At 41.8% G+C, this 10837-nt stretch overlaps 1 protein-coding gene across 1 annotated transcript; it reads right to left on the reverse strand.

The window, feature by feature from the left end:
* Positions 1–863: 863 nt before the first annotated feature.
* kif20a (kinesin family member 20A) lies at positions 864–9836 on the reverse strand. The gene is made up of 18 exons (XM_037687572.1): positions 9669–9836; positions 9441–9551; positions 9124–9243; positions 8831–8969; positions 8530–8705; positions 7720–7819; positions 7240–7452; positions 6668–6779; positions 6509–6583; positions 4782–4925; positions 3805–3973; positions 3542–3694; positions 3219–3358; positions 2961–3063; positions 2083–2278; positions 1891–1982; positions 1633–1770; positions 864–1211 (listed from the first exon to the last, which is right to left on the reverse strand). Exons 1-18 carry the CDS (start codon positions 9834–9836, stop codon positions 864–866), a joined length of 2697 nt encoding a protein of 898 aa, XP_037543500.1.
* Between the last annotated feature and the right edge of the window lie 1001 nt (positions 9837–10837).

Raw genomic sequence — 10837 nt, forward strand, 5'->3', positions numbered from 1 at the left:
AGTCAAAGCAGCTTCATTTCACCTGTGCAGCTCAGCGACATCCATCTGGCTCTCCAGCGTTAAGAAAAAAAACACACAAGTTGTAAGAATGACTTGTACGCCAGAAAATACGGTATATAGTAAAATGCTGAAATTATAGCCACATCCTGTTGAATAACTGCACATACACACCCGTTTATAAGATGTTTTAATACACGTGTATAAAAAGGTTTAGATACGAGCAGAAGTGTTGAAGGTTCTTGAAAGATTTACACAGAAATCACATCTCGACTGTTCAGATTACATTAAAACACCAAACCATTCTAAAACAATCAGACATGTATACGAAATATCCACCAGAAATTTGTTTCACAACAAAAAAGCAGCAACTGAAACCTTTCAGTGTGGGTTGTGATTATTTTAGTAATCCGCTACAGTTTAAAAGTGAGCAAACAAATCGGTCATATGGTGAAGAAAGTAAAGCATGAAGGCAAGACACGGAAAACTTCCATTTATCCACTGAGTCCTTGGAAAATTAGAAAAAATTATCTAAAATCTGTGGGAATAAAAAGAAAAATTATGACTTTTTAAATGTCAGGACTTTGACTTTAATCCCAGAATTTGAAAAAAATAAAAAATCTGAATTCTTTTAAGGCAAAAACAAAACTTTCTGACACTAATCCTCTTCTGTACAGGTCTGACCTCAAAGTCCTTCAGATACTGTAAAGCTTTTGTTTTTTTTCAACTGACATTATAGAAATAAAACTGTTTTTGGCTCGACAGAGAGAAGACTTATAAATGTAAAAAATATATATTTTTAAAAGACCATAAAGTTATTCAGCGGTTAGGTTTTGCATATCAGAAGCTTTGAGGCCCTGAAGAGCTCAGTACTTCCCCACGAGGGTGCGTGGGGTGAGGACGGGGCTGGGAGGAGGAGACGGCTGGCGAGACCGTAGGATCTGCGAGTACGGGGTAACGTTCCCTCCTGCGGTGCGGGTGTTGTATTTATGTGGCGAGAACAGAGATTGGAAAAAGCGTTTTTGCGGAGGCTTGTTCTCGGTTTCGCTCGGGGTGGGGGCCACACAGCCCCTCTTTTTGCAGGAGCCAGGTGTGATGGGGACGGCGAAGCTCATAGGGGGCAGCTGGGCACACCTTGCCTGGGTCTCTGCTTTCCGCCGCAGCTCTGCTTTGACCAGCGTCAGGTTGTTCTGGAGCTCCATCAGGATCTGGTTCTGAGAAGAAGTCAGTCGACAGGGTTAGACAGGCCCACAGAGGGAGGGAGGAGGGTGAAGAGGAAGAGTGTAGGCGGGGAGGCAGGGAACATGTAGGAGCAACATGCTGTAATTAGCTCAGCAACCACCCAGTGAAGGTGTTACACCTAAATTTAGTTTTAAAGCAGGCTGTGCACCAAGAACGTTAGAGAAAAAAAGAGCAGAAGGAGAAAAGCATATTTAAACATTTACAATCTGCAAAAAGTTATCACATTGAAAAGTATTTTTTTTTTAATTTTTACAAAAACTCTTGAAATTTCACAAGAGTAAAAACAGATAAAAGGTTCTTTGGATATTCAGTCAGAACAAAGAACGGATAACTCTTCAGAGGAAGGCTCTTGTAAACATAAACGTGTTTCCCACACATCAAACACGGTCGTACCTGTTTAACTAGCGTCTCATCTGCAGCGGTTAGCGTGTGCCGCAGCCTCTCCCCCCCGGTGTTGCGGCAACAAGCTCGTTCTCCAGACTGCAGATCAGCTCCCAACCTTTGCAAATCCAGGCGCAGCTTCTGCAGGTTCTATTGATGAAAAACTAATTTTATTTTTTTTACACTTGTATCTGAGGGAGCAAAAATAAACTGTCAAAAATAATAATAAATTTTAAGAAAAGCATCTTTAATGATGGAGCAGTGACTGACCCGCTGACCCTCCTGCAGCTTGCGGTCTGTGGTGTTGGTGAGACGTCCGGCAGAACCCGGCACCTCCAGCTCCATCCTGAGCCTCGTCAGTTCTGCACAGACAAACGGAGCTCAATTAAATTAAATAAACCACCAGTAATGTTACCCCGTCATTAACACATAATCGGATCAGGTTTGTCATCATGACTGTACCCTGGGTCTTGGTAAAAAGCTCGGCGCGACATTGTTCAAGTTCAGCGCGCAGTTTGTTGACTCCGCTGTGAGAGAGGCGCTGAGAACGCCGGGGGGCCTCGGAGTCCTCCAGAGGGGCCAGGATGGGGACCGCCTCTTCATTTCTGTTTGTCTTTTCAAGAGAAGCAGACAAAGCTCCAATCTCCTCATCACGCTCCTGCAATTACAAATTAAAGTAACGAGTCCATAATATGAGATACCCGTATTTATACATGACTAAAGGGACGATGATCATAGCCACTGGGGACGGCAAATGATACAATATGACTAAAGTCATTAAATTCAATCTTAATTTATTTTAAATATATTAACATTGTCTCTCACTTGATGCAGCTAAGACATTCATGCATGCCATGATTTGATCCCATGTCGTAGTGTGTCACCTGTTGGGGTCAGGCTGGTGACAGTGTTTTAAGACCTGTGCGTACGTCAATGATCGAGTCTGTGCACGTGTTTGTGTATTTTGATTTGAAAACAATTTATGGTGAAATATTTTCTGTCTTATTTTATTATTGCATTTTATGTCTTTTTTTTTTTTTTAACTCGTCAAGGGACTGCAGATGCAAATTACTGTAGCTTTTGATATAATCTGGTACAGCACATCAAATGGTGACATTTAGGTTTGAGTTGTACATTGTCCCTTTTTAAATAAAGTTCATTCATTCATATATCTATCTATATATATAGATATGAATGAATTTTATTATACTGTCCAGGGTGTACCCCGCCCCTTGCACAGTGACTCCTGGACATGGGCACTGGCGACCCCTGTGACCCAGAATGAAAGAAGCGGGTAAAAGATAATGGATAAAAGAACTTTGCTCATCAGCAGGTCTGACCTTTAGCTCCTGGCTGTAGAATTTCTTCAGATGAGTCTCCAGAATCGATAGTTTGTTCTCGTACTTCTCCTCTGTTAAAGAAATCTGCGTCTCCAAGGTCTCGCTGTTGGACAAAAAGACAACTCAGCCTCAACATCCATCTCATTCTAGTAGATTGTTTTGACCTTTCGATGTTCCGTAAAACATGTACGCATTAACAGAAGTCATGGTATCATCTGAAGATTGGTATAAAAACAATTAAACCAAGATGAAACGTACTTAAAGTTTTCTTGCATCCGAGACATGACCTCCATCATCTCAGAGACCACCTCCTCTCTCACTTGAGCTTCAAGAACTTCCTTCTCATGCTGCTGGCGCCGCACCACTCTCTTCAGGATATCGATGGTCTGCAGTAAAGTCTTAATAATGGACAGCTGGCTGTTAGAACAATAACTAGCATTTGGCTTCTTAAGGTTTAGAAAAATAGACGTGAATATTTTATCAATATTTAGTTCATTTGAACATCCATAACACTCTAGGTTAAAGCTTTACTTCCAACAGGAATAGTAATTATCTCTTCCAAAAATGGTGGCGCACATTACCCGTGTTTCTAGTAAGGAGATATCTCCATCTTCCACATCACTTTCATCCTCTTCCTCCTCAATCAGTGTGCTTTCATTACCGTTAGCTGCCGGCTCGCGGAGTAGAGACAGGATGTAGGCGACTCTGGTCTTAGTGGACGGGCCGTGGACGAGCTGAAATGACACGTTTTGTCCTTTTCTTAAATGCAAAACTAAACAACTCAAAAGTTTTTTTTTTTGTTGGAAGAAGAAAGAACAAGAAGAAAGAAGAACAAGTTTCTTACCTGAGTGGCAATAGCAGAGAATTTCAGAGCCTGGAGTGTCTCGTCATAGACGGAGGCGCATGGATTGATGTTGACCACCATGCAGGAAGTTCCTCGCCCGCAGAAGAAGCCCTGCAGGACGCGGGTCAGCTTACTGTCCCTGAAGGGAACCACTTGAGGGGGTCGCAACCTGTGGACGAGTTTGACAAATTCCTGAAGTTTATGTCCAACTCAAACAGTGCGGCGTTTAATTTCGTTTCGTTCACTACAATGGAGGTTTGTCTCAAATGTAATTAGAAACATTCAACCAGACCTGTAGGTGTACCACAGGACTCTCTAAGTTTTTTAATTGTTCACATTTTATGCTGCACAGGTTTGTAGAAATATGCAAAGTATACAAATTGTCAAATGCTGCTGTAGGTGGATCAGTCGCCCTGAACACACAGATCAGACTCAGACTGTGAACGAGACTTTCGTCATGCTCAAGGTTCACTAATGCAATGCTGCATTCAAGGCTGATGAAAAGCTAGGACATCAGAGCATTCTGAGATTTACTGGGTTACTGGAAACTCTTGGCAGCTCCTAACTCCCATATTAAAACACACATATGCTGTAAATTAACGTCATTAGATTTCATAAATTTTACTTTATCGTTATTTATTTATTTATTATAGTTTATTATTCTGAAAAACCTATTTAAAAATGTGTACTCTATTAATCCATTATCTTTATCAACTTCTTTCTTTCCAAGTCATGGGAGTCACTGGGGTCCATATCCAGCAGTCACTGGCGAGAGGTGGGGGACACCCTGGACAGGTCTCCAGTCCATCACAGGGACACGTAGAGACAAACGAGACAAACAACCATTCACTCTCTCACTCACGGCGCTGCTGCTCAACATTTTTCCTTGCATTGAAACTTTGTCGTACACTTTTCTGAATACATTTGAGACTAACTGATGTTCAAACACTGCGACCACATCAAGTTTTTCAACCTACTTGGAGTTCTGGTTGTGCCTCAGGGCAGTGATGCAGCGCCCCAGTGTCAGGAGGGAGGTATTGATGTTGTTGGCCTCCTTCATCCTCTCACCGTTGCGCTGCTCTTTACAGCGTTCAGACCCAGCCAAATCACACACGGTCAGTCTGCAGAGAGGATAAAACTGTTTTAGAAACGTTACAAGTCTCAAGGGCGCTAAAACAAAAATAAAGGCCACACATCATCTGCCACCAGAGGGTTAAACTAAATTCACCTCGTGCTGAGAAACAACAAACATGGAGCTAATCTGGTCAAACCTCGACAAATCCATCATCTGCAACAACGCACTCTCAAACTACTGAATACTTTGAGGAGGACTCTCAGTTACTACCATGTCAAATGTTATCTCAACATCTGGAAAACCATTATAACCATTTTAATGTTGGCTACTGATGCATGCTCAATAATCCAGGTAGCTAAATCAAACAAGGTTGAGTCAGGTCCTCTACATGGGTCGTTCTACGTTGAAATGTTTCGTTTTTTATCCAAAACGCTTCGTCAGTCTGAGGAGCTGCAACAAACTCTGTCTCTTATTAATAGCAACTTCTCATAGTGGATCAACCAGTTTGTTACTGACAGACAAAACTAACTGTTCACCTGTAAAAGAAGGACCATCAGCCTAACACTTGATAGTTAGTGCCCTGATGGCCGCTTGCTATTCACAGAGGGCTGAGTGATACTGAGAGCCTGTCTTGTGTGGGATTTCTCCTTCTGCCTGGCTCCCGAGCTAGTGGGGACGCTGTCTGCTCTGTGGTACAGAGTCCTGATGACTCCCAACTTGTGCTCCAAAGGGTGATGGGAGTCAAACTGTAAATACTGGTCTGTGTGGGTGGGTTTGCGGTGCACCTCAGTTTGCAAATGTCCTCTATCAGAGACTGAGACCTCACAGTCCAAGAAAGCCAACCTGCCATTTTTTACATCTTCTCGTGTGAACTTGATGTATTTATCCACAGAGTTGATGTGGTCAGTAAAATGTTGGACTTCCTGAGATTTAATTTTAACCCAGGTATCGTCAACATACCTGAACCAATGACTTGGTGGTGTCCCTGAAAAGGACGTCAAGGCTCTCTTTTCTACCTCCTCCATGTACAGGTTGGCAACAATAGGAGAACTTGGAGACCCCATAGCACACCCATGTTTCTGCCTATAATATTGCTCCCCATATGTGAAGTAGGTTGACTGCAGGCACAGTTTCAAGAGTTGACACAGTTGTTCTGTGGAAAGCGTGGTCCTGCTGCTCAGAGTGGTGTCTGATTTTAATCTTAAACTGACCACCTCTACTGCATCATCAACAGGAATGCACGTAAAGAGTGATGTGACATCAAAAGAGACCATTGTTTCATCAGTCTCCATGATGACGTCCCTCACCTTGTCCACAAAGTCCATGGAGTTCTGTATGTGGTGCACAATAAAATGTAGGACAACACGTGTGAAACAAGCCGAGTTATAGACATGTTTCTGTTTGTTTCTTTATTTATCAGTTCACTAAGTAAGTCGTCCTGAATCCAGTTTACTCCAAAACCTTATCAGTAGTAGATCCAGTGAATACTTTCTGGAAGATTAATAAAAATTTGTTAGGCAGTTTACGAGATATTTTTCTTTCAAACAAACAAAGACAAGGGCAAAAAACATTATCGCTCACCGCCAAAAGGCTAAACATGGACATTATACAGCGAAGAAGCAAACTCACTCGCTGATGTGCATGGCCTGGCTTGAACTGGCCTCTGGATGGACGTGCAGGACGCGGACGGAGAAGATGCTGTGGCTGAAAAGGAAATAAATTTGTGATCAGCGTTACGAAAGGTGCGAATCAAACCGAAGCAAAAAAAAAATATTTTAGACGTCCAACCTTCTGCTGGAGTTTTGGTTAAGGTGGGTGCTGGCGAAGCTTTGGTTTCGACTTCCAGCTTTCAGAATCCTCCAGGCCTCCTCAGCACTGCGGACTTGGATCCACGTGAGCTCTAAGGTGACAAAAAGGAATTTGCCATTTTTAACGACAATAAGAAGCAGCATAAATACCGTTGTGTTCAAAATAGTCACAGCCCAACTAGACTAACCAGACCAGTCACTGATTTTTGGTAGAAATGATATTACCACATGGCAAATCATTTACTAGTATAGGTGTAGTAGATTCCTAGAAGGTCTAGGTCATTCTGTGATGAAACAGGTGTCAGTGAGGTGGCCCTTATTTAAGGATGAAGCCAGCCTGTGTTGTACATGTGTTCCCAATGCATGGAAATAAAAATTAGTCTAAGGATTTTGAGCTTTAGTCACATTTCTAAACACTGCTATTATGTCTAACGCAACTGTACTCGCTTTCAAACTGGGTGTGAATTACATGAAGCGCAATGCCCCCTAACTTCCAGAATTTAATTATAACTCCACCCTACATAAATATGGGAAAGCATTTTCTATAATTACCTTTGACATAAGAATTGCCCTGCTTGTCGTCACTCAGCCGCAGAGTGACTCTCTTCCGGGGCTGAAGGGAGGGTGAAGCATCCAGCAGGTCATACAGGAACTCATTGTAGATCTCGTAGAAGGACACCCAGATGGAAAACTGAACCCCTTCCTTCAGGTCGTCCCCCCCACTCTGCGACAGACTGTCCGGCTCCAACCACACACTGTCAGAGTCTGCAAACAGACAAGGAAATCCATCAGCAAACATAACTACATCAGGAAAATAACAGTTAAACAACACAGAAGGGTTAATAACTGGATCTGGTCTGAGCTACTGCTCACATAAACTAACTGCGTCACCATAAATACAAATGATCAGCAATACTAAATCTACATTTCCTGCATAATCCAGTCAAACTGTAACTAGTGTGTCGCATAGAACTTCAATCAGATTTTCTAAAAATACGCAAATTTTACTTTTTAAATATTTTTCTCCCTCACCTTCAAGCTGAGTGGCAAAGTTAGACGTAGAAGAGAGACCTCCGACGCCACTGTCCCAGACCGATGTGGTACCGCCTCGACGAGAACTCCGATTCTTATCCTGTGACAGACGAGAGAGACGCATGGGCAAAAATCCACTAATGTGCTTAATTATCCTGTCGCAGAGCAAGGAGGGGGGATTGGTAATACCCTCTGTCTGTCTGTGCATGTTATGAGCATAACTTGAAAACTATGTAAGGTACTGTCTTCCATTTTGGTGTTATTTTACATCTAGGCGTTAGGAAGGTCATTATTAAAAATTGGCTTGCCACATCAAAATTCAAGATGGCCACCGTCATATATGTAAACCGGCCACTCCAATTATTTAAGGAAACTACCCGTATGCTTTTAGATAATACAAAAAACTAGAATGGATGGTTTCCTCAGATGATTGGGGTGGCTGGTCAAGGATACAATTGCCCTCACCCATGGCACCTGGTGGCAGATAAAAACGCTCCCTCCACTCACCAGGAAAAAAAAAAAAACTACCTCTGTCCTTCTCCACCGTGTAACTCCTACCCACTTGAATATATTGCACCAAAAACAAAGTTTACTTGTCAGAAACTTTCAGTTTTCACGTTGACATGTATGGCATTCTTACTGACTAAAGTTTTGTAAAACTCAAAAGAAACTCGGTGCCACTTCAAACAAATAAAAGGGTAAAGAATAAGGGATTCAAACGGACCACAAATACAACTGTGTTCCTTTTTAGATCAAAGTGTCCTAAATTTAGTAAAAAGAAGCTGAACTCCCCTCCTAACTTCTGTTTACCTCTTTAAGAAGAGAGTTTTTTCGCATTTCCTCCATCTTAATCTCACTAGAGTCAAGCTGCCTCACATCCTGGTACATAACAGGCTTCAGGTCCATGGCACCATAGAGACGACCCTGCAGCTTCCTGAACAGAGACGCCAACGCCCGGGGCACAAGACCGGCCTCCTGACCACTCCCTGCAGGTCAGAAATGAAACATCATGATTAACATTTTAGGCACGACGCTAGAAACAAACATGTCAGTAATACCTGGGCTGCTGTGTCCAAACCTCTTTTTTATTTAAGATAAAAAATTGTCATACCTTGGACTGTGTAAGTCTTTCCAGAATTGGTGACACCATAAGTGTAGAGGAGTCTGTTTTCTCCTGTCAGAACGTCAGTCACCATCTTATTCATTGTGCCCTCATAAAACTGCTGCTGTGTCGTCTCTGGAGCAAAAATCTAGGAAAGAGAAAAAACATCAGAGTGCTCCTCTTCCTCGTCTCTCAATAAACGCTCGTTCATTTTGACCCACAAAGCAATCCAGTTCAATTGACCCAGATTGCACTGTGTTCTGAAGCTTCGGGTCAACAAACCCAGCCACGAATGACCCCACCTTTGTGAAACTAAACTTGTGAAGGCTCTGGGTGATGCCCCTCTCCGCTGTCCTCATGTTCTGAGAGTCTTGTGGAGCTTTGAGCAGCAGGGTTTCTTCATCCTGGACCATCACACAACCCTAAAAAGAAGATGGAACCGTGCATCAAGAATTCAGCTACAATGAAAGCAATACATTTACAGTACACACAAAAAACACCTAGTAAAGTCTGATAGTTGTCATTCATTCAACCTTTATTTAGGCAGGTTAATCCCATTGAGCCTCGAGGACTCATTTACAAGAGACACTACACATTAATAATCACGTCACTGTCTCACCTGCTCCTCTCCCTTCTCTTTTTCCGTGGCAGTAAGTGGGCGAATGCGCAGAAAAACTTTCACTTTGTCTGTGGTTTCTTCATCAGCGCTTCCAGCCTTTACTGCCACTTTCTTATTGGACAAAAATAAAACTCATCAAATTTATTGTTTCATCATTTTATGTTTTTTTGGACATAGTCACATTAAACTTTGAACAAAATAAAAGTTTAACGCTGACTCAGATCTCACCAGTTCTGGGTTGGCTGGCCGAATGTCCAGACCCGGAGAAATAACAGAGATTTCAGGTAGACGTGGTCTGACCAGGCCTCCAATTTCAGCTGCTGTAGACTCAAACACAGCCATTTCCTCATCTTCGTCAAAGGCGAGTCCATACGGGGAGGACAATGACGACGCCATGCTTTTCTTCAACAAAGAGACGATAACCTCGTGAGTGTGAACAGCACTGGGCTGACTCTGAAAGTTACTTTGAGCCGTGTCTTTTTGTGCAGCTGCTGAGTTTAACAAGAAACAAACATTATTCATTTGTTATACAAATTGGATTATGCCGTTTATAAACATGAAACACTTAAAACAGAACTAATTAAGATCTTTCCAACATATCAAGAACGCAGGATACTATGAACCAAAAAAAAAAAAAAAACACTTATCTGCACCTCTACAACATTTTTATGCATTTCCTCCTCTTCTGAACTCTGTGAAAGATCTAAAACATCAAGTCTGGTCTCAGACACAAAACCTCTTTGAGCCCGGCATGCTTTAAAAACATCTGTTCCTTCATAAAAATGAGCAAACCCATTCCTTGTCTCCTCAACAAGTATGCAAGCCCATCAAGTATTTTGATGTCCTAATGACTTTTACACAACTTTCAATTTGAACTTATACTTCCCTGCAAAAGAGTGTTTTGTAAATTCTGTTTTTGACACACTGTCATCTTGTTTCTATCCAGGCTGCCTGCAATGATTTCTGAAGTCCAGCAGATGTCATCATCAGGCGACACAACACAACACCATTTTTTCATTCAACCTTTATTTATACAGGTTAGTCTCAATGAGTCACGAGGACTCATTTACAAGAGAGACCTGTTTGGACAGACAACATATAAAGCAGACAGCAATAAACTACAGTAAAAAAAATGCAATTAAAATAAAAGTAGTGTTATCTATCTATGTACCACTAGTTGATTCTAACTGCACAGTAAAAAATCTCTCAGAAATCTACACGCTGGTAAAAGCACTAAATAAAAAAAATATAGACAAGGTTGCAAGTTTTCAAGTAGCTAACCCTTAATTTGTAGAATTAAAGCCAACACATGGTCCACAATATTTTAGTTGATTAATGTAACAGTTTATTCTGAAAGTTTTAGAAGACACAAAAGCTAACAGGTTAGCGTCGTAGTC

This window comes from Nematolebias whitei, chromosome 14, assembly GCF_014905685.2.
Source record: "Nematolebias whitei isolate Nwh7 chromosome 14, NemWhi1, whole genome shotgun sequence".
NCBI lineage: Eukaryota > Metazoa > Chordata > Actinopteri > Cyprinodontiformes > Rivulidae > Nematolebias > Nematolebias whitei.

Bases quoted from the DNA above. Each gene is read 5' to 3' on its own strand.
- kif20a (XM_037687572.1), bottom strand. From the start codon at position 9,836: ATGGCGTCGTCATTGTCCTCCCCGTATGGACTCGCCTTTGACGAAGAT. The intron at 7,453-7,719 runs GTGAGGGAGAAA...GTCTGTTTGCAG, and splicing joins CTTTGCCACTCAGCTTGAAG to ACTCTGACAGTGTGTGGTTG. The intron at 1,212-1,632 runs GTACGACCGTGT...ACTTCTTCTCAG, and splicing joins ATGAGACGCTAGTTAAACAG to AACCAGATCCTGATGGAGCT.